At 43.8% G+C, this 14,149-nt stretch overlaps 3 protein-coding genes across 4 annotated transcripts in view; 2 read left to right on the top strand and 1 right to left on the bottom strand.

Moving 5' to 3' along the window:
- Nucleotides 1-377: 377 nt before the first annotated feature.
- Nucleotides 378-2,770, bottom strand: psmb6 (proteasome 20S subunit beta 6). The gene is made up of 7 exons (XM_069672006.1): nucleotides 2,642-2,770; nucleotides 1,880-1,947; nucleotides 1,714-1,779; nucleotides 1,312-1,377; nucleotides 1,071-1,200; nucleotides 739-883; nucleotides 378-589 (listed from the first exon to the last, which is right to left on the bottom strand). Exons 1-7 carry the CDS (start codon nucleotides 2,738-2,740, stop codon nucleotides 462-464), a joined length of 702 nt encoding a protein of 233 aa, XP_069528107.1. The 5' UTR covers nucleotides 2,741-2,770; the 3' UTR covers nucleotides 378-461.
- Nucleotides 2,771-2,945: 175 nt separating this feature from the next.
- Nucleotides 2,946-4,560, top strand: trappc1 (trafficking protein particle complex subunit 1). 2 transcript variants are annotated; one of them, XM_069672567.1, is made up of 5 exons: nucleotides 2,946-3,024; nucleotides 3,465-3,563; nucleotides 3,697-3,767; nucleotides 3,851-3,989; nucleotides 4,216-4,560. In XM_069672567.1, exons 2-5 carry the CDS (start codon nucleotides 3,465-3,467, stop codon nucleotides 4,342-4,344), a joined length of 438 nt encoding a protein of 145 aa, XP_069528668.1. In that variant the 5' UTR covers nucleotides 2,946-3,024; the 3' UTR covers nucleotides 4,345-4,560. The 2 variants fall into 2 exon arrangements, with proteins under 2 accessions (XP_069528668.1, XP_069528669.1); XM_069672568.1 differs by lacking the exon at nucleotides 2,946-3,024 and adding an exon at nucleotides 3,048-3,373.
- A 5,163-nt stretch (nucleotides 4,561-9,723) lies between these two features.
- Nucleotides 9,724-14,149, top strand: part of LOC138600660 (voltage-gated potassium channel subunit beta-2-like) — a 25,393-nt gene continuing 20,967 nt past the window's right edge. Inside the window, exon 1 of the mRNA XM_069672128.1 lies at nucleotides 9,724-10,016. Coding sequence (XP_069528229.1) covers nucleotides 9,724-10,016 — 293 coding nt within the window. The remainder of the gene's footprint in view (nucleotides 10,017-14,149) is intronic.

The raw sequence follows: 14,149 nt of genomic DNA, 5'->3' as shown, positions 1-14,149 counted from the left end.
TGTGTGTGTGAGTCTCACCTGTGGTTCCATCGTTTCAGTGTGTGTGTGTGAGCCTCACCTGTGGTTCCATCGTTTCAGTGTGTGTGTGTGAGCCTCACCTGTGGTTCCATCGTTTCAGTGTGTGTGTGTGAGCCTCACCTGTGGTTCCTACGTTTCAGTCAACTAAAGAACCAACAGGGGGCGCTACCCACAGTCACAGCGATGTGATGTAAGCAGCTCTTGAACACATTCATTTTCTCAAAGTAGCTCTGAGATGAGGAGACCACTGGACACATCCACTTATACACAGAACAAGGCTAGCAGTTTCCCCCCACTTCCAGTCTTTGTGCTAAGCTAAGCTAACCCTGAAACCTCGAAAGAAGAACAGGACTACAAAGACCGACTGAAACTTTTATTAACACAACAAAATGGACCTGTTAACATGCCACTGTCAGCGTGTGTGTGTGTGTGTGTGTGTGTGTTCAGTGTGTGGAGAATTTGGGCAGCTGGTGTCCCAGTATGACTCGTCTCTCCACTCCCTCCTCTGAGATGCTCGCCAGTCTGACCACGCCGCCACTGGAGCCGTCTCTCTCCATGGCCAGGGACAGAGCTGTGAGACAGGCAACAGAGGGACAGACAGGAGGAGAATCAGTCTCAGAGTCAGGCAGAAGCAGTGAAACATACGTGTCAGTTTGTGTAGTTTCTGGGAGTCTGAGGCAGTGGACCACAGCTCCCAGCATGCCCTGCAGCAATGTGTACCTGCAGCAGTGAGCTCCAGACACTGCTCTTTGCTCAGTCCTGGTTTGTAGTTTGAGTCCATGAAGCCGTAGATGTAGGTGCTGCCGCTGCCGCCCACCGACACCGGCTGCCTCACCAGCATCCCCCCGATGGGCACGCAGTACACCTGACACACACACAGGTGAGCAGACAGACAGGTTGAAACCCTAGAGAAACTGTCAGTTAAACTTTCGCTAATTTATTTTGTTCCAGATTTCTCCCTCTGAACCCTCATCAGTCTGTTGATTGGTTAATGATTAATTGGTTAATTGATGAGCTGTTCTCTACAAATTAAAGACGTATTGTTGTCGTACCTGTCCCCCCTTCCTGCGATCCCAGCCGGCCACCAGAATGCCGGCCATCAGCTCCTCTCTGTATCGGTAGCAGCTCGCTTTGAACAGATTGGCAGCCGTCTCCACCAGCGGGGGCTCGTCCAGCTCGATGCTGGGGGGCGGGGCCACGCAAAGGTAAAGGTTAACAACACGTGTCTGGCTGCTGAGGCTGTCAGTCACAGTGCAGTGTGTGCGTGTGTGCGTGCGCGCGTGTGTGTGTTACCTGTGGAAGCCCAGCTGGTAGGTGACCACGTCAGCGATGGCCTGAGTGTCAGCAGCTGATCCAGACCTGAAGCACATCACAAGGACTAACTACAGGACTCCTACATGACGCTGAGGTTCTCAAACACTGTCATGAAAAGGTTCACGGTTCGTTCTGCAGTTCCTGGATCCTGACACTACACATGAAATGAGTCCTGGACTTCAGAACGTGTTCCTGATTCCTCTAAGAGTACTTACTAAGGTCCTAAATGTGTTCACTAAATGTTGTGCACCCCCACAGCGATGGTGAGGTCAGGTCGAAATGGTTCTATAAGGTTCTAAAAGGTTCCTGCCTGGTCATGAAGGTTCCTCATTAATCACTCATACAGCTCATAACAGGACGTGTTGGAGGAGAACAGCTGACCTGCAGCAGAAGATTCTGTCGTGGATCGGAGTCAGTTTGTCCGTCACTCTGTTGGCGATGTAAGCTCTGAGAGACAGACAGGCAGACAGACAGTCAGTCATTGACACAGACAGACAGTTTTACTACATACATTATGATCATTTACACACACTGGTATTCATCTTACCCGGTGGTGGTACGCGAGTCAGCACCGATCACTACTCCTCCATCATACTCCACCGCCATGATGGTGGTCTGTCAGACAGACAGACAGACAGACAGACAGGTCAGTGGGGGATAGAATGATAAGAGTTTAGACGATGTATCATGGTTCTCTTTCACATCTCGATATGACGTCACGTAGATAACGAGCAGGGAGCTCCAGCTGATCCATAAATAGTCTGTTTACAGGTGATCGCATAACACAATCTGTAAGATCCCCCCCTGAGTGTGTTACAGTTAGCACTGTGAGCTAATGTTAGCAAACACCTGCAGACTGATTTGCACAACAATTAAGAGACATGCAGATTAGCTTGTGTCTGACATCCTGAGCTACTTTAAGTAATTGCGTCCTTTCGTCTCCATCAGTTCAAAGTGTTGTTCACAAGGTAAGCCCATTATCGGACACCTTAAATGGCTAACATTAAAGACCGTTAGCTTTAGTGTGATGTATGTGTGCGCATTAGCCACAGTTAGCATCCAATCCCGCTTCAGTCACTTTATTAACCAGCTCCTGAGTCCGAATCTCCCCCCGGACCCGGTCCAGCCTGGCCCGGTCCGGATTGTTAACTTCTTGTAGCCGGAGCCTTAACACTCAGAGCTATCGTTAGCCGCTAGCTGCAGCAGAAGTGCTGTCTCATTCAGCCGCTGCTTCCAGTGTAAAAACTCTTCACAGACACAGAACCGGTCCGGTCCGGTCTCCTCCCGTTCCCACAGCCCGAGTACTCACCCCGGTGCTGACTTCCTGACTGGTCCATTCCGGTACCAGGTCATTTTTAGAGGAGATTTGCTGCCCAAAGTACGGCATCATTGACGCTGTAGCAGCCATCTTGTCTCTGTGTGTATGATCTGAAGACGAGAGGCGCTCTCAGTAAATGCCACTGTTACTGTGAGGCGGGAAATTTACTCAATTAGCGTTCTGTGTGGGTTACCAATAAATTACAGACTAACATATGTGATAAAACGACGTATTAGATGTCAATGTATGTTTTACCTTGTTACAATAACGACAAAGTACATTTATTAAAGTCCACAGAAACCGTTTTATTGTGGCATGTAAGCGGACACCTCTTTCTTTCTGCAGCGGGGTCCTGAAGGAAGCAGGAAGAGAAGGTAAACACCGCTGCTGCTCCGCTGAACCTAATACCTAATAAACTTAGTTTAAAGAGTGAATTCGTCGTGTTACAATGAAATGTTAATGTTATTTATTAGTTATTTTAGTTGTTTAACATAAAGGTTTCGTTTAAGTTCTATTAAAACTGCAGGCTCATTTTACTCACCGTCTTCACCCGACTGAACCGATCGGTGAACCAGACCACCCCTAAGAAGAAACTAACTTTAAGGCGAATTTAACTCATAATAGCTTAATATAAAAACACAATGATTCCGCCATGGCTCATCGGATTAAAGGGGAACTCCTCATCATGTCGGCAACACCCAATCCTTCCTGATCCTTGACTTTGTAAAGACAGCTGACTACATACGTCCAAAAAGAGTAAATGGTGTTATAAATGTCCGTTAAATGGTAACTGGTGTGTTTGTGTTTGTTTCAGATGACGGTCCATAACTTGTACATATTTGACCGCAATGGCAGCTGCCTGTACTATAACGAGTGGAACCGCAAGAAGCAGGCAGGGATCTCCAAGGATGAGGTGACAGAACCAAACCTTCTGACAAAAACAAATGAAAATATAAACTTCATAAACCCAGAATGTTAACCTTTCTGTGTCTCTGCCTGTGTGTGTGTCTGTCTGTCTGTCTGTCTGTGTGTCTGTGTGTCTGCAGGAGTTTAAGCTGATGTACGGGATGCTGTTCTCCATCCGCTCATTTGTCAGTAAGATGTCTCCTCTGGACATGTATCCTTCACAACATCTACCAGTCTGTCTGCCTGTCTGTCTCCCTACCTGTCTGTGGTCCTTAGCAGCCTGTCTTTCCTCAGGAAGGAGGGCTTCCTTTCCTTTCAGACCAGTAAGTATCGTCTTCACTACTATGAGACTCCCAGCGGACTGAGGTTTGTCATGAACACGGACCTGTCTGTGTCCAACGCCAGAGAGACGCTGCAGCACATATACAGCAACGTGAGACACACACACACACACACACACACACACACACACACACACTCAGTAATTTGTTCTTAAAAACAGTATAAATGTAGTTTTCAGTGTGTCTGAATATGTGCTACTATAACTTCCAATGAATACAATACAATTTTCTATTTATTCCTCTCTCTGCCTGTCTGCCTCTCTCCTCCTGTCTCTCTGCCTGTCTGTCTCTCTGCCTGTCTGCCTCTCCGTCTCTCAGCTGTATGTGGAGTACATAGTGAAGAATCCGGTGTGTGTGCTGGGTCAGAGTTTGGACAGTGAACTGTTCAGCAGCCGTCTGGACGCCTTCATCAGAGCTCTGCCGTACTACAGCCCCCGGGCTGCCTGATACACACGCACATGTTTTTCTATCCTTGTGGGGACCATACCCTCAGTTCTGCTCATGCTTGGAAGATAAAAAACGATAACCTTTTGGTGGTTAAGACACACACACACACACACACACACACACACACACACACACACAGTTGTATGTATTTATTGTGAACATGTCTTCATCCTGACTCTGAGCTTTTTGTAAACACGTTGGATTAAACGTCTCCAAACAGGAAGCTGCTCTCTGTCTGATTCTTTGTTTCAGGGCGACACACAGCGACCTCTGCTGGTCAACTCCTGCTGATACACTCAAGCGTCACCAGCTGCTGTCACTTGAAGCATCTCCTTTAATGAAGCTTGACTGACAGTATATATAATATCTGGATATTTCAAACCAAGAGCAGAGCATCAAACAGATCAACACACACACACACACACACACAGCTGTTGAAGTGAACAGGGGTCCGTTTCACAAAGCAGGTTCAACAAACTCTGAGTCTAACCCTGAACTCTGAGTTGATCTACTCTGAGATAGGAAACTCTGAGTTTTCGGTTCCAGAACAGCTGATCAGAGTTAGTTCGATCAACTCTGAGTAGGTTCAGCCGGAGTTAAGTGCGTGCACGCTGACTGTAAAAAGCCAGCATTAATGGAGTCCCGATACCACGAGTCACCATGGCAACGGTACACAAAAAGAGGTCCTCCTACGTCACACCAGCGGAGCTCAAAATCCTCACGCGGACGTTCAGCGAATACGAGCATGTTTTTAGAAACATAAAGTAACACGGCTGCAGCTGCAAAAGAGAGAGAAGCGGCTCGAGTGAACGCGTCAGTTTGAACTGGTCTGTTTATTTAATACTTCATCACGACCGGAAGCTAAAATGTATATTAATTTAGGAGCAATGCAGCGGGAGAGAAAAACATACATGGAAGCACTTCAATCAGATTTTAAATATGAAACAGATTAAATATCATTCAGTGGCTGTTTTAATGAGCATCAGCTTTATCCCTAACATGATGCTGACTTCACATACATTATAATTCATGTTGATTAAACTGAATGTGTTAGTTTAAAAAAAAAAAAATCCGATAACTTACGGCGTCTTATCTGAGCGCTCTCGGCAGTGGTGGTGGAAAATCTACACATGATGACTTTGACGCAGATTTGTCTTTTGATTTTTTTTATCATAAATATAAAAGACTTTTGCAAAGCGGTCAGAGCAGCACAGAGACGCAACGTTTCTTCTTTTAGTTTGTAACCGCTCAAACACGCGTGAGACGGGCTGAATGAATGAGGAAGTCGAATGAGGGTTTTATATTCTAGAGGGAGGAGACAGAGCGAAGCTCTGAGTGTCCTGAAGGAAACCTGCTCGCGACCAGGTGAGGTTCATAGAGTCTGTTACTACGGTAACTGACCGAGAGCTTAAATTACCTCTCTCTGTGAAACAGGCTAGAGTTACCCCTCTTTCTCTGGTTTGAGTTACCTCCCTTTGTGAAACGGAAAACTCAGAGTTTCCCTCATTTCAGGGTTAACAGACTCAGAGTTTTCAATAAACCTGCTTTGTGAAACGGACCCCAGGAGGACAGTCGTGTTTTCAGCTCAAGGTCATTAAGTGACAGCTGATTGACTGATTGTGTGTGTGTGTGTGTGTGTGTTCAGGCAGTGTAATCCCTGCACTAACATAATCTCTAATCCCACTGAAAAACATACTGCCAACACACACACACACGTTTGTCTCTCTGTACTTGTGAGGACCTGTGCTGCAAAGCAGCAGCAGCCTTATGAAGCTCGAATAAGCTGCAGTTCCTCTGGTGTCCACTTGAGGCTGTCTCCAGCAGTGAGTCAGTCCCCATAGAGCCCCATGTTAAACTTTACAGCAGAAATAAACATGTTTACAGCCTGGTACAAAAAACAGTTTGGGTCTCTAGCTCGGTTCGGTTCGAGCTCTCCATAAACTCTGCTCAGTCACCACTACAGATACAGCCTCCTCTGTGGACACATAATGGTTAACCAGATCTTCAGCAGCTAATGATTTAGCCACAGACTGTTTAGCTAGCTCCGCCCTCTCCTCCAAATATGGTTACTTGGCCTACACAGAGGAAGTGATCCCCTGGAGGACCTGAGCCAGGAGAGCTGACCCTTGACATCAGCAGGATCCATGGAGGCCTCAGGGACAGATTGCTCATTGTCTTCACTAAAGAGGACCGAACATGCTCACCTGATCCGTCCCAGCGCCATCATTAGCATTAGCTTTGATGTTTTTGTCTCCACTGTTTTGCTAGCATTAGCATTAACCTCCTCTGTTGTCTTTCCTTGTTAGCTTAAGCTTTTATATTAGTTCATTCAGGGGCGGCAGTGGTTAGCGCTGTTGCCTCACAGCTAGAAGGTTCCTGGTTTGAATCCCGGTTCTGACGTAATGGGCCTTTCTGTGTGGAGTCTGTGTGTTCTCCCTGTGCACCTGTTGTACATATTTTGTATTATACGTATGGTTTTGTATATTTTTGTTCTTATTGCCTATTTTTGATCTTATTCTATTTAAGTCTTTCACTTATTTTTATTCTGTTCTGTGTTAATTGTTCTGCACCAAAATCACCAAAACAAATTCCTTGTATATGTAAACCTACTTGGCTATAAACCTGATTCTGGTTCTGATGCGTGGGTTCTCTCCGGGGTCCCCGGCTTCCTCCCACAGTCCAAAGACATGCTCGTCCGTAGGTGTGAATGTGAGCGTGAAAGGTTGTCTGTCTCTGCGTGTCAGCCCTGTGATTAGCCCCTTTCACACTGCCAGTCCAAGGTAGGATTATTACACCTCTGTTACATTTCTTTGTAGAACGCACAGAGGCAGGTGGGGCGAAGTCGTTCCTCCTCTGAGCCGGCATCAGAGGTAGAGAGGAGCCAGAGCGGAACATCACCGTGTGTTTGTTTACAGCTGCTGTAAAAACACGCACGGTGACGGCTTTACGCTGGCGTTGCATGGTCCGATGTTAAATGACAAAGGTGGCATATTCATTATGCTGAGACGTAACCGCAGTGTAAAAAGGGCTATTGACAGGTGACCTGTCCAGGTGTAACCCTGCCTGTCATCCAATGACAGCTGGGCTCCAGCCCCCGCGACCCTGAACACGATAAGCGGTGTAGATGACGGAGGGATGGAATCCTTTATTCATGAGCATCAGTCAATTTTTGTCGTACACTGTTAGCATTTCACTTGACCTTTTCTGTTATTAGCATTAGCATTAGCATACTTCATTTTATTCCATCTTTCATTTGTGGCATGTGTTGACACATGATTGTTTACTCCTGTTAGCATTAGCCTTCTGAGCTGGCTTCACGATGCTTTAGCCTTGACTTCTTGCTTTTGTTAGCTTTGTCCCTATCTCTCTGCAGTGGATTCTAAATTAGCAAAGCTTCTGTTGTGTTAGCATTTAGCGTAGCACCAGTTTTTAGCTCCAGAGAAGATAAACAAAGCAGCACTTAAAGTGTGATTGAGCAAATATTACATTTGATGTTTTGGAGTTTAAACAGGAAGTAAAGAACCCTTAAGTGTGTGTGTGTGTGTGTGTGTGTGTGTGTGTGTGTGTCTGTGTGTGTGTGTGTGTGTGTGTGTGTGTGTGTGTGTGTGTGTGTGTCTGTGTGTGTCTGTGTGTGTGTGTGTGTGTGTGTGTCTGTGTGTGTGTGTGAGATTAGGGTCGGATTAATTTCGGATCCGGGCAAGAGGCCACATTTAACATCTGTACACAGAGTTTGATATTTTGGAGTTACAGGTTTTAATCCTGCCGGCTGTCATTAGTAACATAGAGGAGAGACAGACAGGCAGACGGGCAGACAGACAGACAGACAGACAGGCAGACATGATATCTGAGCTCTGATTGGTGGGATTAAACCAACAGGATTACTATGAGAACTCTGCAGGGAGACAGACAGATGAAGGTGGACAGAGAGCTGACAAGAGACAGACAGACAGACAGGTGGATGCAGAGTGAGGACGACAGGACAGACAGACAGACAGACAGACAGACAGACAGACGACACCTCTAACCAGGTAAATTATAAAACCTTTTGTTTGTATGTCACCTCCTGCAGGGGTTGATGGGACATGGGGCAGCTCATTACATTTCCCTCCATCACATGACAGAGCGGCAGGTAACTCTCACCTATCTGTCTTCCACCTATGTGCAAGCTCCACCTCAGCGTCCAATCAGGGCTCTCCACCTGTTTCTCACCTGCAGGAACTGAAACCTCAGCGCTTGCAGCCTTGAATCAGTGTGAAGGACTGAATGATGATCTGTGAGGGGTGCGCTCAGTCAGGATCAAAGATCCTCTATGTTAGCAGGATGCATCGTTACTGCACCATCAACACATGAACCTTACGATAACATGTCAAGAAGTTAGCATTAGCATTCATCCAAAGTAACAAGTGAATGTGCTATCCCTCCTCTGGTATTAGCATCAGCCTCAGTCATAACCTCTAGCGTTGCCACTGGCTTTGATTGATTAGCAGTTAGCTAACTAGCTTAATTAGCATGGAGCTCAGATTTTCTCTGAAACCATCAACATTAGCTTGAGTTGTTTTCGTTGTTATTAGCATGTTTGTTGTGCAACATTAAGCTCACAGTTTGCTATCATTAGCATTAGCCTTCATAACTGTCTGTTACATTAGCCTTGATCGTTTTGTCTACATTGGTAGCCTTAGCTTGATGCCTCCTCCCTAACACTATGGGCTTTTTGTTAGCTTTAGCACCAGTTAACTTAACCTAAATTCTTTTTACTGATAGCATTAGCTTTGCTATCTTTTACTGGCAGCATCTTTGTTAGCATTAATCTCATCATGTTTGAGAATAATTTTTTAACATGCTTGATTGAATTTACATCATTACCTTTACTGTTAGCGTTAGCCTTCTCTGCTACCTCACACCAATAGCATTAGCTTTGGTTGTTTGATTCATTAATACTGCTTTCTTACATTGTTGATGTTTTTAGCTCTACTTGTTAGCATTAGCCTCGACTGTTGGCTCTAAATCACTGTTTGTAGACGTAGCCCGAGCATTTATCATTCACTGTAGCATTAGCATTAGTTATTGTTTGCTGTCATCGTTAGCATTAGCCCTCACTGTAGTTTCACTTTGCTATTGTTAGCAGCAAATGTTTTTTCTCCACTGCAAAAGTTAGCCTCCTCTGTTTTTTATACATTGCAAACATAACCTCCAGTATTAGTTTAAATTGCTAACATTAGCTGCTACTGTTAATCATTGCTAACATTAGCCGCTACTGTTAATCATTGCTAACATTAGCCACTACTGTTAATCATTGCTAACATTAGCCGCTACTGTTAATCATTGCTAACTTTAGCTTTCAGTATCCAATGCTAATATTAGCCCTCTTTTTTATTAGCCATGTTTGCAGGCCGAGCGACGGGATCTGCCGTCGGTTCATCGGCGTCCGGAGGAAAAGGCGGGAAGTTTTCAGTGGAGGAGCTGTACGGGTTCAACAAGAAGCCGAAGGTGAACAGAGGGAATCCTGGGAAAACGGAGAGAGGTGATGTGAAGAAAGACACGAAGGAGAAAGAAGAGTCTTTGCTGGCATCTCAGATCCTGGAGGCAGCGAGGAGGCTGATGGAGAGACGGCGGCTTGAGATCTACCTGAGGGAGTGTGATGTCACCATGGACCAGAGCAACATGCCGTACAGGTGAGATGCTGGGACACAGGTGTGAGCATCCAGAGACAAGCTACATGCTGCACATGCACCACTCATGCTGAAGCTGTGACCCAAACGATGTTTCATCATAATCAGGACCTGTTTATGTAACTTTATATTAAGTGTCCAAACATGAGCCGCTGCTGGCTGATGCTGCTGTGTGTATCAGCCTTAAATCGACTGTTTTTTGACTGTAGTTTGGTTGGTCGGTTTACAACAGATGAGCTTGTTCAGCAGTGTGTGAGCAGGTTGTAGTAACACAGAAGGCCCACCAGGAGGCGCTGAGATACTGTAAATACATGAGGCTCACACACACACACACACACACACACACACACACAGCTTGTTGTCACAGTATTTAACACGTTTGACAGACGCAGACGGTGTTTACAAACATTTAGTTCACTGTCATTACATCATACATTTAAAACACACTGTCACACTGGAGCTGGGCTCGGTGGATCTGATTGGCTGATGAAGCTGCTGAGTCATGTTTCTGACGTGATAGACAGTGTGTGTGTGTGTGTGTGTGTGTGTGTGTGTGTGTGTGTGTGTGTGTGTGTGTAGTTCATCTATAAGAGCAGCTGAATCAGCATCATCACTCTCACAGCACAGTACATCACAAACACATCTAACACGTCCTGGTTCTCTGAGAGCCGCACTGATCCCTGCACACACAGCACAGATGTCTGAACACACGGATACTTATTAAACCTCCCAGAGCACTAATCACACTATTACACACTGTAGTGATCCCTCTGCACACTGCAGCACTTCATCACACAGTACACATGATTATCAAATACAGATGAGATGTAATATAACGTTTACGTGTGTGTGTGTGTTGGGGGGGGCAGCTGGTAGCAGCACCTGGAGCCAATAACAGACCAATACCTGATCAATATGTAAATAAACTGATTGATGTCTCACACAAACAGTCTCTCATTGTGTCGCCAACCAAACCTAACGTTCATTTTCATTATTTAACTCCCCACAAACACACGTATTGATCACACATTGATGACGTATTGAAGACATATTGAAGCCGAACAGAGACCTTCAGGAGCAACAATGCAGGAGGAACCAGAAGACAAAAGAGTCACTCAGCGTTAAAACAGCAGATTTCTCAAACAGCAGTTTCAGAAATAAAGAAAAAGGTTGCAGAGAAAAAACAGGTATTGATCGTGTGTGAAAACGAAGATGTAATCATATAAATCAATAAACAACACGACACACACAGGTCTTAAGGTCAAAGGGCTCATTTAGTGTTAAATTGGCAGATTTCCAGGGGAAGTTCTGTATGGGGTTTTTAGATGAATCTATCTGGAGGACAAACATTTTAACAGACAGTAATGAAGAAAAACAACAACAACACTTGTTGTGTCATCTGGTCCTGAGTGAGTGTATTAATGTTAAATCAGCAGATTTTAAATGGAAGTTCTGAATTGGAGTTTTGATGAATAAAGAAGATACTTTTTGCAGGTAACAAATGAGGACATGCACATATTCAACACCAACATACTTTATATATGTTTATGTGATTTATGTTCAAGCAGGTAAAATGAGTAAGATTATTATTGATGAATAAACTGTGATGTTAGCAGGCGAGCGTGAGTCAGGCTGAACACCTGATCCAACGAGTGCACACAGACAACTCAAGATTAAAGTGGAGACAGGAGACAGAGCGGCTAAAATAAGAACAAACACTGAGATCTGAGCGAGAACGAATACTACAGGGTTCTGCTGAGTGGAAATAGAACAATGTGTGTGTGTGTGTGTGTGCATGCGTGCAGTGACTGCTGTAATCCACATTAGTGACAGCATACCTTCAGCCTCAGGCGTCACACTGTGTCCGCCTCTAATGGGACCAGTTGTGTGTGATGGAGGAGCAGGAGGAGGAGCAGGAGGAGCAGGAGGCACAGTACATGTAAACACATAGTAATAGTCTTAGTAACAGTTGTAAAAGATGTGAACATAGTAGATACACACACCCGTCCTCCTGTAAACAGCAGTCACACCTGCAGCACAGGTACATGCTGATACTTCACTGAATCCACAGCAGCTTTAATGACATGCATGTAGCACATGAACACATGAAGCATGACTCTGTCATAGTGAAACACGTCTGCGTCCGTCCCCTCAGTGTTTCCTGCTTTTGTGTCATTTAGACTCAACATGCCGCTTCCTGCTCCGCTTCTGAGCATGCTCTGTTTTCTCTACAGCTTTGTACTTTCCACTGTTTCAAACGTTACAGACTTCACTGCCGTTTTTGATTAGTTTGAACAAATTACAGCAAAGAACTGTTGAAGAATTAATTCATTACAAAAATATTAATAATTATTTATATTAGTATTTATTTATAACACTATTAATATTTATTCATAACATTATTAATATGCATTTATAACACTATTAATATTTATTTATAACATATTAATATTTATTTATAACACTATTAATATTTATTTATAACATTCTTAATATGTATTTATAACATTATTAATATGCATTTATAACACTATTAATATTTATTTATAACATTCTTAATATGTATTTATAACATTATTAATATGCATTTATAACACTATTAATATTTATTTATAACATTCTTAATATGTATTTATAACATTATTAATATGCATTTATAACACTTAATATTTATTTATAACATTTTTAATATTTATTTACAACATTATTAATATGCATTTATAACACTATTAATATTTATTTATAACATTATTAATATGCATTTATAACATTATTCATGTTTATTTATAACATTATTAATATGCATTTATAACACTATTATTATTTATTTATAACATTATTTATATGTATTTATAACATTATTAATATGTATTTATTAAAAAAAATATATATAACATTAATATGTTTTTATAACATTAATATGTATTTATAACATAATTAATATTTATTTATAACATTATTAATATGTATTTATACCATAATTAATATTTATTTATAGCATTATTATTATGCATTTATAACATTATTAATATTTATTTATACCTTTATTAATATTTATTTATAACATTATTTGACCTTTTAATAAAGATTTTCTCAAAATTTTGAAAAAAATAGATTTATTTTCGGTGTGAGTCTGTATGTACAACACCTGTGTGTGTGTGTGTGTGTGTGTGTGTGTGTGTGTCCTCACCTGTGCTGTGTTCTGGGCCTCAGTAGCCACCGTACAGTGTTTACATGTCCTGTCCTAAACTGAGCCTTTCTTTAATAACCTGTGATACATTCAGACACACTGTGGAACATTAAACTGCACAGACACAGCTCTGCTCTCTCTCCCTGTCTGTAACATGCTCGCTCGCCCAGTGTGCAGCCGACCGAGACAGGAGGGGGAGGGGCTCTCTCTCTCTCTCTCTCTCTCTGTCAGTAGAGTCCAGAGGACGGACGCTCGTCTCTCTTTAGGAGATTCACTCCTGTCGCTCTCCCTGCGGCTGGTCATTTCTCCTCTTTTCTCTTGTGGACAGACGGACGCTCTTCACCTTCATCCTCACCTGCTCCATCTTCAACATCACCTGCTGCACCTTCATCATCATCTGCTCCACCTCCACCTTCATCATCCTAGCACCCTCCTCTTCCTCCAAGCTCCGGCTGTGGGACGGTGTGGGGCAGGCGATGGGATGCTAGAGACTCACAAAAAGTTGTAGTGTTAGTGTGTGTGTGTGTGTGTGTGTGTGTGTGTGTGTGTGTGTGTTTGTCTGTGAGTGTGTTTGTGTGTGTGTGTGTGTGTGTGTGTGTGTGTGTGTGTGTGTATGTGTGTGTGTGTCTGATTGGCTGATTGATTTACACACAGAGACTTAAAGTTAACATCCCACTCATGAGTTCTCCCCATCATCACCATAGCGACCGGCGACCTTGGCGGCAGCGACAGTTTCCTCGAGATGTTTTGAGACTTTAAAGCTCATCATATATATACAGTATATATACAGAGCTTGTTACCGTAGCGACCAGGATGCAGGTGTCCATAGCATGTAATGTAGGTGGGGGCGGAGGCGGCGGGGGAGGCGAGCATCCGCTAAAGGAGCGGCGGTCAGCCATGAACACCAGCAACGCCCCCACCTGTCAGTCGAAGGTCAGGGCGGAGC

The sequence above is a fragment of the Semicossyphus pulcher genome, unplaced genomic scaffold, assembly GCF_022749685.1.
Source record: "Semicossyphus pulcher isolate SPU_LCO1_2020_fin unplaced genomic scaffold, fSemPul1.0.p SCAF_21, whole genome shotgun sequence".
NCBI lineage: Eukaryota > Metazoa > Chordata > Actinopteri > Labriformes > Labridae > Semicossyphus > Semicossyphus pulcher.
Note: the sequence above shows the minus strand (reverse complement) of the source record. Positions and strands in the feature narration are given on the sequence as shown.

Excerpts from the sequence above, each read along its gene's own strand:
- psmb6 (XM_069672006.1), bottom strand. The coding sequence starts at position 2,740 with ATGGCTGCTACAGCGTCAATGATGCCGTACTTTGGGCAGCAAATCTCC. Across the intron at positions 1,948-2,641 it reads GTCAGGAAGTCAGCACCGGG|ACCACCATCATGGCGGTGGA; the intron begins GTGAGTACTCGG and ends TCTGTCTGACAG. Across the intron at positions 1,201-1,311 it reads TACCAGCTGGGCTTCCACAG|CATCGAGCTGGACGAGCCCC; the intron begins GTAACACACACA and ends CCCGCCCCCCAG.
- trappc1 (XM_069672567.1), top strand. The coding sequence starts at position 3,465 with ATGACGGTCCATAACTTGTACATATTTGACCGCAATGGCAGCTGCCTG. Across the intron at positions 3,768-3,850 it reads AAGATGTCTCCTCTGGACAT|GAAGGAGGGCTTCCTTTCCT; the intron begins GTATCCTTCACA and ends GTCTTTCCTCAG. Across the intron at positions 3,990-4,215 it reads TGCAGCACATATACAGCAAC|CTGTATGTGGAGTACATAGT; the intron begins GTGAGACACACA and ends TCCGTCTCTCAG.